At 32.6% G+C, this 17774-nt stretch overlaps 2 protein-coding genes across 2 annotated transcripts; one reads left to right on the top strand and one right to left on the bottom strand.

Moving 5' to 3' along the window:
• Positions 1–202: 202 nt before the first annotated feature.
• On the top strand, positions 203–2354 carry LOC135950231 (KIF-binding protein). The gene is made up of 2 exons (XM_065499763.1): positions 203–1290; positions 1355–2354. Exons 1-2 carry the CDS (start codon positions 324–326, stop codon positions 2149–2151), a joined length of 1764 nt encoding a protein of 587 aa, XP_065355835.1. The 5' UTR covers positions 203–323; the 3' UTR covers positions 2152–2354.
• Positions 2355–2408: 54 nt separating this feature from the next.
• Positions 2409–16097, bottom strand: LOC135950232 (cilia- and flagella-associated protein 44). Its single transcript, XM_065499764.1, has 12 exons — positions 15949–16097; positions 15732–15894; positions 14897–15664; positions 13837–14662; positions 12234–12453; positions 11513–12157; positions 11267–11374; positions 9713–11001; positions 4724–5028; positions 4232–4654; positions 3421–3645; positions 2409–3361 (listed from the first exon to the last, which is right to left on the bottom strand). The coding sequence occupies exons 1-12, from the start codon at positions 16053–16055 to the stop codon at positions 2474–2476; spliced, it is 5967 nt and encodes a 1988-aa protein (XP_065355836.1). The 5' UTR covers positions 16056–16097; the 3' UTR covers positions 2409–2473.
• Positions 16098–17774: the final 1677 nt, after the last annotated feature.

Here is a 17774-nt window from a genome sequence, read left to right as displayed (position 1 = left end):
TTTTAAAAACTCACCACAAATACCGTTATGTCAAATTTTTCAAGGTCATTATTCATTCATTATCCTAAAATTAGGCAAAGAACCTGGTTTTTTAAGTTTTATGTATATGTAAAATAATATGTTTACTGGGTTCATTTCGAAACAAAACTTGGCACCACTTTTGTTCATTGGACAGCTGTTTAGTCATAACGATTCATTTTTCCGCAAATGAAGTGAAAAACACGCTACCAAAGGGATACATATAGAAAATTTACGTAAATTTTATTTAAATAAAATTGTGATAGAAACGCGGTATAGAAAAGTGAGAAAAACGAAATAGCAATATGGTGATACCAAAAGAAATATTGAGTGATTATAAGGAAGTGTACGAAAAGGCTGTCAAATTGGTCAATGAAGAAAGTAAAAATGACCCACCCACAGATCCATATCGATCACATTATGAGGCCAGGGATTTGCTATTGCAAATGAAGGAAAACCTTAAGAACTCATTGGTTTCTGTGCAAGCAGAAGAGGCAGACAATGGAGTAGACGACTTTACGTATAAAGTGATACAGGCTTTTGTATGCCGGGATCTGGGACGAATTTATGTTTTTTGTGAAGAACCCTCTACTGGAGAAAACTATCTAAATGAGTGTTTGGATATAGTTAAGGACAGGAAAATGGAACCAAATGCTGTTATACCTTATGTAGGAGCTATGAACGAGTTGGGCATTGTGTATGCCAACCGTTCGGAATATAAAAAAGCTCATGAATATTTAATTGACAGTGAAAAGTCTTATAAAGAGTTTACATCATCTTCCAAAAAAGCTTTAGCTATTACAGATGTATTTGGTACAGAAGAAGAAATTGAAGAGGGCAAAGGTCCCAAGGAGTTGGAAAGCCTTTACACTTTGTGTACATTTTATATGGCTCAAGTTTATGGTCATTTGGGAGAGTTGGAGAAATCCGCACAATATTGTCATTTAACATTAAGGCGTCAAATAGAGGCCAAATCATATGAGGCCATTGATTTTGCCTTAAATTCGGCCACTCTTTCGCAATACTTTATAGGCCAGAATATGTTTAAGCAGGCTCGTCATCATTTGGCTGCAGCCACTTTGGTGATGGCTGAACATGAAGCTCAAATGTTGACGCCAGCCGATCTAACGGACAAACAGAAACAAGATATTCAAGAAACTTTTAAACACCGTTATGCGGATGTGGCTCGCTGTTGGGCTAAATATGGTTTGGGCCTATTGTCGGCTTCCAAGGATCGTTTATTTAACGACGATGATGACAAATTAGCAGAAGGTAAGTTTTTTAAGAGAACTTTATTACATTTCTTGACTCATTCTAACACATGCAATTCTTGCAGATGCCAAACGCTTAAAAATAGACGCCAATTCTTATCTTTTCCCCAATATGTCCCTGGATACGTACGAGAAACGTATAAGCTGTGATTACTGTTTAACTTTTGATGATGCCAAAGAAGTCTATCATTTTGTAACCAATTGGTTAGATATTGCCAAAGAGTATTACACACCTGAAAACGAAGCTACCGAATATGCTAAAATTATAAAAGATTTCGCAGAACTCTATCTGCATATTGCATTCTTTGAAGAAGATCCCGTCAATCAGTCGAAAATGCAAAAGCGTAGAGCTAAATATTATGAAGAACTATTGGAATTGCTGAATCCAGTATTTTATATGGCAATATGTCGCGAATGTTGGTATGGAGCTGGTCTCGCCTATTGTGCTATTTTAGATATAAAACTGGATTGTTTCAAAGCCAATCGTACAGCAAATCCTCAGGAACTGCACAAAATCAATCAAGTATGCCAGCAGGCCATACAGAACTTTAAGAGCTTCATTAATTCTTACACTGATAAGGACGGTTCTCTCAAAATTAACATCGATGTAGATGAACAGCGAACTCTACTCTATGCCCATTTCCATTTGGGAAGACTCCACTACAAAATAATTACACCCGACCAGAATCTACAATTGGAAAATCTCTCCAACAGCCTTAAGTATTATAAAATATTCACCGATGAATGTGCTAAACTCGAGGAGGCTTCCAAAGCTTTACAAGCTGAAATTGGAGTTTGCCGTGAAATGGTGAATTTATTGCCTTTAAAAATAGCCAACGTTAAAAAACGTTTGCATAAATAGATTTCTTCTGTTTTGATGATAAAATATTACATAATTAATTTATTTGTTAATTGTAACATAAGCCTGTGTGCATTTTAAAAGTAATCCGTCTCAATTCTTGTCAGTGTCTAGTTGAAAAATAGTTCCAGCTTTTTTTTATTATAATTTAGCTAAAATATAATACTCAAATTTCATTTATTATTTTACGAATGCGTAAATATACATACATATATGGTGAGTGTTTTGATAAAATTCTAAAAATAATGCAGCAATATATCTTTGTTCTCAATAAATAATTTTATTAAAACTAAATTTGATTAAACAGTAAAAACGTTAAAAAAAATTAATTGCTTGGGGATTTGCCTTTAGATTTTACCGACACACTGTGCACAGAACCCAAAGAGCATCGGACAGATATTGAATTACTAGGTCTACGTTTTGAATATTCTTTTTGTACCCTTACCGCCAGTTGACGTATTGGTATGGCTGTTATAGTATCCAACAAATTGGCTTTAGCATACTCCACTACTTTTTCAACTAAACCTTCAATGTTTATGCAACGGCCATCAAAATTTGTTTCCTTTTCCAAGTTATCCACAATAAAATGAACCGTATCTTCACTTTGAAACTCTTCCAAAGGTAGAACCTCTATGAGTTCCTTAAACATATGGATCAATATATATTGAGTTTTATTCAACACTCCGGTAGCTTGATTCAATGCTAACTTTGCATTATCATAGATGCCCGATACCACATCTTCAGTATTAACATCCGAACGTTCATAATCAAATACTCCCAATATTTCATTGAACATTCTCTGTAAATCTTCACGACGCAACAGTATTAGGTATTTTTTAGGTATTAAATTTTGTAAATTCTCAATAATACAGTCCATGATGTTATCGGTAACATTGCCCTCAAAACTATAGGCCGCTTGACCCAAGTAACGTGTAACCTTGTACGCATAACGCCGGACATTTTCCTTGCTGGTCATTTTACCGAAAAGTTGCATAAACAACTTTTGAACTACCTTCTGGCAACGTTCCATTATAAAATCGTCCGGTATCAAACGACTTTCAAAGGCATCAGCATTAAAGATTTCTGGACAAACTTGTACATCATCATTGGGTATAATTTCTTGATGTACCACTATCTCTGCTGCTTCAGCTTCGCCATCAATTTGCAGGGGTTTCGATTTCATGCGCAAAGTACAAATTTCTCTTTCCAGGAACTGTAATGGAAAACATTAGGTTTTTAATTTAGTGAAATATTTAGTATGAATATACTTGCCTTAATTTGTTCCTTTTGCTCACGATCAATTACCATAAGTTTTTCAATATCTCTATCCAAATTAAGATTTGGTGGCTTTAACCATTTTTCATAGTTTTTCTCCTGGTTTATTAAAACTTTTTCCAGAAATGAATTTTCTTCAGTTAGCACAGACAAAATATTAAGTTTATCGGAATTTTTTTGGGTTTCCACTATAAGTTCCTCTTGAGCTAGAGCTAATTCTTTCTGAAAATAAAATTTCGTTATTTTGAATTTGAGAACTCATAAGATATTCATATATAACAGAGGGTTATTGTGTAACTCGATTCAAAAGAAACAACTTTCGAAATACAATGTGTAAAGCACTTAAATTCGGGATACGAATTACTCTAACCTCCTTGGTATATCCAAGGCAATAGTTCAAAAGAATTAATTCTTAATTCAATTTAAAAAAAAAAAATCGAGGTAGTCGTGGTATTTCAACCATTTGTGGGCAACCGAACCGGAACTATAGCGGATATATTGATGTATGAATCATGTATGTAAGTTATTTGGGGGTTACGGAAAGTTAATTTCAACATAAAGATGGACATGGCTTCATCTTCATCTATTATCAATTTAATTCATGAATTCTATTTAAATAAAATCATTTGAATGAATCTAAAGAAGTAGATTTTGGGAATGGATATATGAAAAGAATGGCTGCAATTTTTTAATTCCGATTTAAGAATTTAGTAAGCTAAAATTTAATTATAACGAAACTCTGAATGGATGTTACTGCAATATTTTTTGAAACAAGTCAGTTCTTATTAATTTAAATTCTAAACTATACCTTCTTTTTTGCCATTTCCAATTCCAACAAACGTAGTTCTTCCTCGGCAGTTGTCTCCAATTCAAAGACATATTTACGCAAAACTTCTTCCTCCAATTCATCTAGATTAATAACCATACCAAACTTTTTCATCATTTCCTGTCGAATTTCCTCCTCTAGACGTGTGATTTCAGAACGCATAAACTTAATATCGGTGTTCATGCGACGCAAATGTACTATATTGATACGATGCAAACGTTTAGTTTCTAATGTCTCTAAATTTAATTGATCTACTCGCTCCTGCAGATCCATTATAATGGACGAATCGAAAAGAACAGCTTTGCTAAGATCTCGGTAATCCTCGCCCTCTCGAAAATGTTGTATCTGATGCATGTGTAAAATAACGGACACATGCACTTTATTCAATTCCTGCTGACGTTTGCGCTACAAGGTAGAAAATGTAGTAGTAATTTAGATTAAGTTTTAGATTTTAATTTATTTTAAATATTTTACTCTAAATTCCAATAAGGTTTCATTTTCTCGTATATAAATATCGGTGTGATGTTTCATTAGTTTTTGTGCCTGTTTTACTTCATCCTTTTTAATTTCGATTTGTTTTAAAGCATCATCTAGTGAACGTTCTAGTTGGTGTCTATCAGAACGTAATTTAAAGGCTAGTTCATACATGGGTCTTTCTAGGCCAGATGGACAATGTGTTTCATCCAGAAGTATAGTAGTCATGTCGCCTGAATCTATGCTTTTAGTATCGTCCTCTTCTTCGCTAGTAGATTCATCTTCAGAAGAAGACTCAGATGATTCTGAAATAAATATTGAAAACAAAATAATTTATAAGATTTTAAATAAGATTACAAATTTTAGCTTTGCCCGTAATCGTCAGATTTTTAGGATTTATTTAGAATCAGTCAAAACACCAACAAATTATAAATAAATTTTGATTAAAAAAAACATATAAGCGTTTCCGGTCCTTTAAATTTCGACTAAAATCTGGGGAATTACTCTGAGTTTTTGTACTCACAACTAAAGGCTATATTATATATTTATATTAAATTATTAGGCCATATATAACCATTGAAAATATATTTTGATTTATTATCTCATTCAAATTGCAACAATTATTTTTTTATTCAATTCAGTTCATTGTATTTGCAGGAGTAAAAGGAACAAATATATACATACATATATTAAATATGATTTGAAATGCTATATTCAATAAGTATTCTTTATATAGGTCATAAGTCCGACCTCAATGAAACAACAAAAATTTACTTAAGTTAAATTTAGAACAACTAATTTAATTACATATTAATTAAAAGTAAAAATTTTAAGTTTTTCCGATAAAGTTAGCTAAATTGAAAAAGTAAAATTTTGTGAAAATTAGCGAATTCACTTATTTGTGAATAAATACGAAAATAATCAATCGATTTTTATGTTCGATATCTCATTTTGTTGCTATAATATGCGGCTTTGCAACAAACTAATAAAGCTGAACAATTCCTGCAGTTTTCGATGAGTTTTTTAAAACACAAACATTTGCTATTTTCATGTAAAAAATATATTTTCTGCTTCAATTTGTTATTATAATTCCGAAGCCGATATTATAACTCCAAAGCCGATTAAAACACAATATTTAAACGGATTAAAGGTTATTTAAATTTTAACTTTTCTAAGTTTACTTCAATAATATCGGACTAACCCTTTTTGAGTTATCATAAATTATGTGGAGAAACATCTAAAAAATTCACAATTTAAAAAAAAAAAATTTAAAAAATCTATCCATAGAATTCAAAAATTTTACCATTTTTGTACTTAGGTAACCATGATGCATCAAATCTATATAGTGGTTAGTGAAGCCTTTTTAATATTAATTTTTCTTCCTTTTAATGATAGAAAAACTAATTATTGATTAAAAGTATAAATTTTTCGATAAAATTAAATGTTTACTATATTCTCTGAAACTAGAATGAAAATGCTTTTTGCAGGAAAACATTCACGTTCTAAATTTCACTTTCGTATTAAATGAAATTCAAAAGAGAATTCCCAGAGTATGAAATACCACTATAAAACAAACTGATGGCAACCTCCATGTAAAAGTAACTACACACCACTAGATGACGCCACACGTAAATAGCTGTGTTTAGTAAACATAATTTTTACATTTCTTAGAATTCCCATATTCTTTTTTGTTATTTTGGCAAAACAAATACCATCAGCACTTGTACTACAGACGGAAGTGTGTGTCTTCTGTTTGTGATGGCACGTAGCTGGACATTGATCGCTAGACCGTTATTAGTGTTTGCAGATCTGCTCAGTGGCATCCGTCACACTATTGTTTCCCCAATAAAATTTGCTTGGCAGACGTTTGGTGCTGAAATTCAAATGCCGGTCTTCTGTTGCATCGACGGCGGGTCGTTACGCACAGTAAAGCCGATGTCTCCCAGAAGCTAGTGGCGAATGGTGTTGGTTCACGCCGCATCATTCAACAAAGCTCCTGGTGTGTTTACATTCGCTGTGAGACCAGCATCGGATTTCCCAGTCTGTCGTTTTCAAAATTTCTTAGTTAAGTAACTTGTAGCTTAGCTTCGGATTTTCGTAAATTTGCAGTTCAGAACACTTCCATATCAGTGGCATTGCCGAGCAATTTGCCCATTTCTTTTGTTATTTTTTGTGGTAACAACCACACACAATCCAATCAGTGAAGATATTGTAAATGAATTATATTATCCTACGTTTGGTAGGTACTAGGAATGATCGAGTTATGATCGTTCGATTAATAGAATAATTTCTTACGAATAATTATTATTCGAACAATTTAAAAACTACCATTTTCGAATAAAGAATAATTCGAACAATTTTATGTAGAATAATCAAACAAAACGAATAAATGTAAATGTACATAACAGAGCTGTAAATGAATCACTCATTTTTGATTTAATTCGCGAATCATTCACACAAAAAAATTAATTGAATGAAATTTGAGTCAATTCAAATGAATTTGGTAAAAATGAATTGCAATTCGTTTCCAATTCAAATGAATTGAATTGATTTTGAATTAATTCAAATGAATTTGGTAAAAATGAATTGCAATTCGTTTCCAATTCAAATGAATTGAATTGATTTTGAATTAATTCAATTCATTTACAATTCATTTGAATTGAATTGATTTTGAATTAATTCAAACGAATTAGAAAAAAATTAGCAATTCATTTCCAACTCCGACGCGAAATTCGCAGCATATTTAGCAGATTCTTCAATGTCATTAAGTATGCAGTATAATTAATCGACGGTTAAAAAGTCTTCCTTTAAATATAATGCGCCGTTAACATCGTCAGCTGGTGTTGAAAGATTATTTTCGTACGCCTCTATTCTAAACATTCCTAAACGTGGATTTCTTTCAGATGATAATTTTGAAAAGCTATTGTTGTTTAAGGTGAATGATGCATTCTAATTAAATCTAATAAATATTATCAAAAAGTTTGTTGTTGTTGGGTGGTCGTGGGTCACAAAATTTCAAAAATTATTAATTGCTTCTTGAATATTAAATATGTTTTGTCGTTCAGCGTATTTCAAAATAAAAATCAGTTCTTTTTGAAGAAATAAACTCCAAACACCATGTTTTCATTGATCAGGCGCGTATACAGGACAAGGCTTTTCAATTTTTGTACTGGATATTTTCATTTTGGTAGGAGAAATCTTTCATTCCCCCTAGAGATCTGCTCTTGAATTTGATTGATTGCAACTCATTTTTGAATCATTCATTTGAATTGCTAATTCTTTTTTCTAATTCATTTGAATTAATTCGAAATCAATTCAATTCAAATGAATTGTAAATGAATTGCAACTCATTTTTACAAATTCATTTGAATTTGAAATTAATTGAAATTCATTTCTGCCTAATTCGTTTGAATTGATTCAAATTTCATTCAATTCATTTTTCAATTCAATGAATTAATTCCAACTTTAGCTAATTCATAATGAATTAAAATCAAAAAAGAATGATTCATTTACAGCTCTGGTACATAATATGAAAAGGCTCTACCTAACTCGTGTTTTGTTTTAAGTCTAGATTTTTTGGTTAAATGTGATATATGAGCGGATAATTTATCGAAATAAAAGAAAATCTGAGCTTACAAAGAAAACACAAGTTATAGGGCATTTCTATATAATTCGATTAATGAAAATGTGTGATCGGATTATTCGAACAAATTAAAATCTCTTATTCGAATTAATCGTTTTAGTCGGACAAGAGAAAAATCGAATAATTTGAGAACCGTAGGAGGTACACTATTATTTCGTATGTTTTCACACCATTAAAAAACTCATATTGATGTGAGTAAGATGGTCTAAATTATTAATTGTGAAGTAACTTAAGATTTGCGCTGTTGCGGTTACATTTAAAGTTGATACCATAAATACAAATATTTAATCACCGTAAAATAATGTGGCTTTTTCCCTCCATTTTGACAAAATTTTTGTGACGATTTATTAATTTTCTTTAAATCAAACAAATATTTAATATCCACATAATAAAGTTCAATTTATTAAAGGAATCGTTGTCAGAAATCGATTTCACCATAGAAATCGGAGTGTATAATCGATCACGACACAATCGTTTTTAAATTTCGAACAACGATTTTCAAACATAATCCAAATCGATTTACCTGTCACTAGTCAAATTTTGAAATGTTCAAAGAATTTCTATTCGAAATTATATAATTCTCTTAATAAAGTCGAAAACAAATTTTATTAGTATTAAGAATATATTATTTATAAAACTTATTCCTTATTAAATCATTATATCAGCTTAATAAAAGGTAATTATTAAATCATTAATATTTTCTTCAATTTAAATATCAGCTTAAAATATTACTCCACCTTAAACTTGTAAAAATTTAAAAAACAAATTGAATGATGAAAAAATATGTACATTCAATTTGGATAAGATTTAAATTAATATAAACTGAGTCATTCAAAGGTTTAAGGAATATTATTATGTATTAATTTCATTATGAATTGAACTGGGAAATCTCCTTTGACAATTTCCTGATTTGGAATTTTAGAAGAAATAGCTTATATTTGAAATTTTTATTTCAATCATAGTTTATTGAAATCTTCAGAATTTAAAATGTATTACAACTATGTTTCAGTTTATTTTTAATTTTTGTAAATTTTATTACAAATATAAGTCAGACCGAAATTACAGTTACCAAAATAACGTCAACTACCGTTACCGCTATATCACCCTTACTGAAATAATCCAAAATACCGTTACCGAAATAAACCAAATTAGCGTTATGGTTATCCTTTCACCGCTTTGAATGGTATATGGTTAACAAATTTTTATATGATCGAAAATATAATATTCTGCATATTTAGACAGAAATTCTAAAATTTTAGAATTCAGAAATGTGTATGTAACTAACGAAATGATGTTAGTAGTACATCAATACCTCTTATAAACAATTTAAAAATGTTTCAACTTACCGTCTGGCCCTTTTGTCGCTTTGGGTGGACGCCATTTCTTCTTGAAAATTCTACGCAAAAAATCAAAGAACTTATGACCCTTGGTGGTATTCATAAACTTAGACTGAACGGATGTGATTTGCTCATTTATACGATCGCAATTCTTGCGTGCCTCTTCTATTTGGCGATTCAAACTATTAATGGAAGATTGAGCCTGATTACGCGTTTTCATTGCCTCTTCGGCATTACTCAACAATCTATTCTCAATCTCTTCACTGTCACGCAATATATACAATTCCTGATTTAAAGCAATTAAATAGCTGGTCATAAATTCAACCTCAAATTTGGTATGTAAACGTTCATTGTCAAGGTCCCGCAAACGGGAATTAAAGAGACGTATATTTGTGTGAACAGAGTGAAGTATACCCTCTTGCTCCACCATCAAGTCCATTAGCCAACGGTAGCGTATTTCTATAAGCCAGGGTGAGGGATTATCTCCAGTATTTTCATAGTAGAGAGGATCAGCTTGATGTGGCAACTTTTGTAGTTCGTCGATTAGTTTCAGGCCATCGGGAAAACATTTAACACTTTTAATGTCCAGTGCTAAGTATTTTTCCAATTCGTGTAGGGCTACTTGGGTTATAGTGGATTTGACTTTAGGAGGTGGCGGCTGAGGCAATAGATTCTCCACAGTTTTGTCCAGATATAGAATATCATTAATTTTGATCTTACAACCAGGATTACAATGTTCAATCATATTCAGTTCCGGCCATTCTTCATCCATATTGAGTGGTGGAATTTCCATTAAAAATTTGCGATTCTTTTCGGGCAAATATGTATGAATTTCTTCTAAACGTTTACGTTTCTGCTCAATGAATTGATAGAGATCTTTTTTCTCATCTCTCAGCTTGAAAACTTTGTTATTAAATTGAGCAATTATTTCGTTTAAACGCTCTCTGAGTGTAACAATTTCTTTGTATTTCCATGTCAAGGTTTCAAATGGTTGTGGTTCATATTCTTGACCAGTTTTAAGTTTATAGTCGCCTATACTTTTTTCAGCTTCTTGGATTTTACGATCATCGTCTGGATGATTACGATTGGGATCTGGTTTTTGTTTAACCATTTTTTCCCAATGATAAGTACGCTCCACTTCGTACCATTGACGAGAGCGATAGCTTCTTAGTAAACGCAGCATTTTGCGACTAAAACGTGGTATTATGGTATTGGGATCACGTCCAAAGAAAAAGGTTTCAGTGGCTGGTTCCGGCATACTTTCTTCCTTTTCCTCGGCCATCATTAACTGAACAGGTCTGTGAAAGAAACAAAAAGGGGGTATAAAAATGTGCAAATTATTTAAAACAAAGTGGTTAAATTAAAATTGTATATTTTTTGGTATGTTTCAGTATTTCTTACTCAATTGCTAGTGTTGGTAGAGTTTCCTCCTCTGGTGTGTCTTCTCTTTTTAAGGCAGCATGTGAATATTTAAAAAATATGTATATTTTGTATGTACAATATGTAAAATGTGTCTGTTTTTTGTAGAGTATGAAATATTTGCTTACAATTTCATTTACTTACACTCTTTTCAAAGCTTCTAATCGTAGACGTTCCTCTATGTCAGCTTTAATGGTTTCAAAATTCTCATCTAATCGTTCCACACGAAAGGTGTATACAACTGAATTTTCTCTTAAATTGTGAAAATAAAATAACATTTATAAAAAATCAAGTCCAAAGTCTGTTGTAGGAATTCCACTCGAAATTGGATATTATTGTTTTGAATAATGTTGAACATTTGTTTTAATTCGATGTTAGTAATTCACTTACCCTATACCAGAAATCTTAATAGGTATATGATCCAGCTTCTTAAAGAAATAATCATACAGCTTTTGTTTCCCAACTTGTGCCACCTCCAAGTCATAGGCCAAATCTTCACGTACATCATCCAATTCCGCTTGTAATTCGCCTTTAATTTGATTTGTAATTCTCTCATCCAATAGCAATTCACATTGGGAAATACGCAATTCCTCATGCATTGCCTCATTGGCCAACAATAGCTCATCGAATTTCTTTTGCAGCACAATAATATCGGCCAAAACCTTGCGATCATGAGCAGCAGCTGCTTCCTCTTGCCGCTTAATTTCAGCATAGATTTTCTCCTGTTCCAATGAAGGATGTTGAGGATTGTTAATATCTTCAGTCGGTAAGACTTTTTTCGGCATTAACAATACAGTTTTCGACTTTGCAACTGTGACTTGCGGACCATGCCATTCGTATACGAAAACATTGCCATCGTGACCAATAGAGAAAAGAAATTTGCCATCATGACTTAGTATGAGACAAGGTATATTGCCATTTATGGGATCATGCATGTTCACTAAGCGATAATTTCTCAGATCGGTAAAATCATTGGAGTTCTTGTGATTTATGCGTATTTTTCCATTAATCATGCCGAATATTAAATATTCCTCACTGGATGTAGTATTAAATAATATATATAATGATCAACGATCGTCATAACTTAAGATCATTGAAATTTTATACTCACATATCCAAATAAGAATGAATTTCTATATCATCACCGTCTTTGATCATCGTACTACGTACCGGCATATTAGCCCCAATAGTTAATTCATATATATAGCCAGCATCATAACCACCCATAGAAACCCATATAGTGTTATCAGTCGTATAGCGAATCCACAAAACTGGATTAGGAACAGCTGGTATATGCAAAGCTTCTTCTTCTTCATCTGGTTCAGAATCGGCTAATGGAAATGAAATGATTTTTGTTTTAAGATTTAATTATAAAAAATTTATAAAGAACAGGCTAACGAATTATCTGAGAATGTCAAACCTATCATCAAACTGTACTCCTAAAAACAAGATCTTTCTATGTAAAGTTCTGAAATATAGGCTATAAAGAGAACGAATAGTTGCTAACGGGCAGGGATATTCGTATATATGTACATATGTTTATAGTCAAACATCTAGTATGGTCCAGGTATGCCGGTCATGCTTGAACAGGATGGCGAGACATTGAGCAGTCATGCTTATATGGGTCCATGAATACAGATATATAATAGACAACTGTGTTGCTGATGATTTGGCGGAAAAAGACGAATTTATCTGGAACAGTAATTGGTTAACTAAACCGAACACAGGAATCATCTGGCGGTGATCTTAAATCCGCCAAATTACTTGGAACTTATAATTTACTTCTCCTCTGTCCTCTTCCTCTGAAACTTTCAATTAAACTTACAATACGATATCTATTATTTCTTAACTTCCCCCTCTCCTTTCATCTCTACCTCTCTCACCATATATTCTCTTTTCAGGCAACACAAAAGGACCAAATGAATGAACCCGATAAGATGCTTGCCTGTTAAACTAAACCGATTGATTAAAAGGTTTGCATAGAAAGACTGAAATCAGACATTTCGTGGGCGTAGCAAAGGAGTATTCGAGTTTAAGTTATTAAAATGGGTCCTACAAATATTCCAGGGGTGGCGCTATGGGGGCTCTAAGTAGGGTACATTCGACATGTAAAATATTTAAAAACGTTCCATTTTTTTGTTCAAAGATATTTATCTCTTATAATTTCCGAGTTATAGGTATTTCAAAATTGAAATTTTAGATCTTTTTGGTATCAAAAACATGTCCTATTTTTCGAATATGTCGGCCCTGCACCTTTCGGAAATTGATCTATTTTTTTATCAAAATTTCAGCTTAGGGCCACATGTTCTAAAATCCCAAAGCTAGGATCAGAAAACAGAGAACAGCTTTGGAAACCTTGATGTGTTCCCTATTTATGTCCGAAGTATTTTCCCAGCCCTGAAGGAAAATTGTAAATTCTAGTTTTGGGATTTTCGCTTCAATTTTAATAGGATTGGAAATATTAGGAACAATTTGATCCACACTTATTCCGAACTAATTTTTTTGTATAGAGAAGTTAATTTTTGGTCATACAAAGAAAAATTCAAGTCAAAATCTCAATTAGATTTAAAAAGATGACACTTTAAAACTCCGTCCTTCAAAAATATTGCACTTTTTGTGCCCTCCTCACTTTAGTGTTGTAAAATGTGTATAACAATATACATAAATCAATTTGAAAGATATGTGTTTAGAATATTGTTCCTTAACAAACTTACCCAAAGCTTGTTCCATATCAATCTGTAAACCGGGATTCGCTGCTTTTAATTTTTCTATTTCCACCAGTTTCCTCTGCTTCTTTTTATCTTTGCGTTTTTTAGTGGCAGCCTTTTTTAATTCTCTACGTATCGTACTTTTGATTGAAACAAATTTTGAGACCTTTATTTCATTTTTATCCGTTAAATTGTAACTTAAAAACGTTTGATCCTCTGTCACCTCTGTGGGCAATTTGTATTCATACACTTCACCCGATTTACAGCCAATTAGGATTGTATGACTTGGATCTTTCCAATAGAAACAATTGGGTATGGCCGAAAATTCTACGAAACCCATGGGACGTAAACATATAAAGGCATCTTTTTTCTCTGACAAATTGTACATAAATATTGTGTGATCGGCTGAACCCGTCAGCAGCAGTGTGTTCATGGAATTTACTGTCATTCTAGTAACCGCAGCCGTGTGAGCTTTTATGGGTCGTATTAAATATATTGTTGGTTTATTAGGGTGAGTTAGATCTAAGTAGATGTGTCTTATAAAACCATCTTCAAAACTAGCCACCAGTTCCATGCTGGAATCCGATACATTTGGACTAAACCATATCAGATCTGTGCCTTGGGCTTGAAATTTCTTTTCCAAAATAATCTTTTCGAATACATAGTCGTAAACTAAGAGACGTCCATCTTGTCCCAGGGTCATAAGATGTGGAGAAACAGGACTGGTTTGTGTAGCTACAACTTTGCCACCATGACAGGAATAAAGTTTATGGGAATCATTGGGTATGTCGCTAGTGTTGAGATCACAATACCAAATACCTCCACCACCATCCTGAAAAAGGAAAGGTTTGGTATAAGAATACTCGATATTGGGGCCAATCACCCTTATCGTGGTTGGCGTAAACGTCTTACGCCTACGACTGTTTCGTACTAGATTAAAGATAAAATGAAAACTGTTTCTTTAATCTAGTACGAAACTGTCGTAGGCGTATGACGTTAACGCCAACCTCGACAAGGGTGAATATATAATTTACATACATCAATAATTATTTATGTTACAACTTACCAACGCATAGTAACCATAATCGTTGTCATCAAACAATTTAATTTTCTGTATCATCCGTATTTCACATTCACCCACATAAAATTCAAAAATCGGCTCAATTTCCACAAAACGATCTTCATCTGGAGGATCAGCCAAATCTACAGTTTCCCAAAACCAGATTCGTACATAACCATCCATTCCCACAGTGGTAACCTCACCATTGTTCATAGTAATACGAACTATGGGTTTTGTGTGACACGGTCTTCTGCCTTTACGGCAAATTTCAAATTTTATTAAACCAGCCTCCCACAGCAACATATTTCCCCATTCACAACCAGATATGATATTTTCATCGGCCAACATATACACGGCATAGATGTCACTAAAGTCGGTTTTACCAAAACGACCCAAATCACCTTGGAGCTTGAGACCCGTAAAAGTCTTGGCCATTTTCCAAAATTTTATATGACTCAAGCCGCAGGTGACCAACAGAATGGGATTAAATTGAGAAAAGTGAACGTGTAAAACATCATTTTGAAATGCTTTAGAACGCAAGATAATCTCAGCATTCTGCCAGTTCCATATGGTCAGCATGTAATCAGGGAAACCTGCTTGGGAGGCAAACAATTCACCAGTGTAATTATAGGAACCACAAGTAAATTGCTGTTTGGCAGCGCCCTCTAATTTAATACGTATTTTATGAGAAGGAAATTCGTAAATAAAAACGGTTGCTTTAGGTCCATTCTCTCCAATAGTTAGCAAACCTTGATAGTCTCGATGATGGTTTTTCTATGGGAATCATATTTATAAATTACAAGATAAAATATTTGCATCAGATAATTTATAAATAACACACCGTTATAAAGCCTATACCGCAACCGAACACCGACTGACGAAATGTCACTTCTCTTTTCGAAATACTGAAATAATGTATATAAGTTCCAGAGGCAAACACCAAAGTGTCATCATCAATCAAGACCATGTTATACAAACGTTTGCAGTCATAGCCGAAGGAGTGCCTGAATGGTTATTTATTTGTATTAAAAAAAATAAATCTATCAATCAAATTATACTTGAGTTTTATAATATCCTCGCCAAAAGTTGGTACAAAATCTGGTTCTTTTTCGGACTCTTCGGAATGCAATGAAATTTTATCATCTTCCAGGTTAGTTTTTTCCATTTTTCTCTAGTTTTTAATTATTTTTGGAGTCAACTGGAAAAAATGTGTTGCTTTTTAAAATGTTTGTTGATTTTAATGTCGTTTCGTTTCCTGGGTGAATGTTGTCGTTATTGACAATGAACAACGTTGGAAAATTACACAAAAAAAATACTTAGGCCAAAAAAACTACTTCATGAATGATTCTTGAATGAATAATCATAAATCCATCGTAGTCGAAAGGAAGTCGTTTTGTAAGTGATATTAAGATTGTCGAAACGACTAAAATACGACAAAATCCCTGGAAATACAGAGAGTAACAATACAATGGAAGTGTTTTTCTGGGCAAGGTATGGTTCAATTCATATTATGTTAAAATATACAATGACTGGAATTTTGTTATTGTTTTATAAATAATGTTCAATAATAATAATTTGTTTTTCGTGAGTGATTTTCGGATGGACCGATAGTCCTGAAATTAGGTCGCGAGATTTCTTTCTATATGAAATTTATTTTCGTTAAATATGATTTGGATTCCAAAATATAGTGATTTGGATGTAGGCTTTATATGGGAGCTATGTCCAATTATGGATCGATCGTTGTGAAATTAGGTCGTGTGATTTATGTCTATACGAAACTTGTTTCCGTTTAATTTTATGTGGATACCAAACGTTTCATGAGATTTATATTCGTTAAAGTGATTTTCGAAAATAGGCCTTATATGTTATATGTTCAATCGATTGAGTTTTATATAAAACTTATTTGTGGAACAATTTGTATGGATACTTATGTATATAAATCAGACATTTATGACAAAAAAAGTCCTATTTCGGGAGGGCATTTGTATGGGGCCTAGTTGAAATGATGTACTGATTTCAGCAAGTTTCAATAGGTTTCGTCCTCGGGCCGAAAAATATATGTATGTACCAAATTTGATCGAAATATCTTCAAAATTCCAATCTTTTCTTTGCGCACAAGGTTTATATGGACAGGAGGACCGAAGGACGTCGATTATGGACTAGGAAATTGATCCTCACTATGGTGGTGTAGGGTATAACAAGAATATATGAATTAAATATTAAAATTTTGCATTGTATTGTCAACAGCTGTATATTGCTGATGTCGAAAATTGTATTGTTCATCAAATAAAAACGAGATCGACGACACTCATATTAAGGGAGTTTCTAGAAAATATCAGTTGTAAATTTCACCTAGCTAGATTCATGCATTTAAATGTTATCGGAACAAACAACGTTTTTCAAAACATTATATCGATTTAACATATGTTTGGTTACATAAGTTAGCTGTTAGCAATAATTACTTGTGGCAATTTTCGTATTTTAATTGTTCTTAAACGTCGGACGGTTATTTGTTCTAACATTTTTTTGGTTGGGCCGATTGATATTTCGAGTAAAATGGAAAGCAATACCCATAGAGAATAGACATAGAGCGGCCAAAGACCTAACTCAGTTGTCAAAAACCTAAGTGGTGAAAATGTATTAGTAGAAAGAACTATGTGAAAACAAAAGCAACACTCGTATGTGTAATTATTTTGAGTAATTTTTTTGTTTGAATTTTTTTCTAGTTTCCGCTCTATGTTTCTCTATGGCAATTCCTTTCGTACTTACTCACAGTTTGTGGTAATATTGAAAATCGTCTGTAATATAACTGGAAAATTCTGAAATACAATTGGAACAATTGAGACCTCGATCGCATTCTGGATATTCAATTTTCACGGTTAAT

Source organism: Calliphora vicina, chromosome 2 (assembly GCF_958450345.1).
Source record: "Calliphora vicina chromosome 2, idCalVici1.1, whole genome shotgun sequence".
Lineage (NCBI taxonomy): Eukaryota > Metazoa > Arthropoda > Insecta > Diptera > Calliphoridae > Calliphora > Calliphora vicina.
Note: the sequence above shows the minus strand (reverse complement) of the source record. Positions and strands in the feature narration are given on the sequence as shown.

Excerpts from the sequence above, each read along its gene's own strand:
- LOC135950231 (XM_065499763.1), top strand. The coding sequence starts at position 324 with ATGGTGATACCAAAAGAAATATTGAGTGATTATAAGGAAGTGTACGAA. Across the intron at positions 1,291-1,354 it reads TGATGACAAATTAGCAGAAG|ATGCCAAACGCTTAAAAATA; the intron begins GTAAGTTTTTTA and ends CAATTCTTGCAG.
- LOC135950232 (XM_065499764.1), bottom strand. The coding sequence starts at position 16,055 with ATGGAAAAAACTAACCTGGAAGATGATAAAATTTCATTGCATTCCGAA. Across the intron at positions 14,663-14,896 it reads ATTATGGTTACTATGCGTTG|GATGGTGGTGGAGGTATTTG; the intron begins GTAAGTTGTAAC and ends TTCCTTTTTCAG. Across the intron at positions 3,362-3,420 it reads AGCAAAAGGAACAAATTAAG|TTCCTGGAAAGAGAAATTTG; the intron begins GCAAGTATATTC and ends TTTCCATTACAG.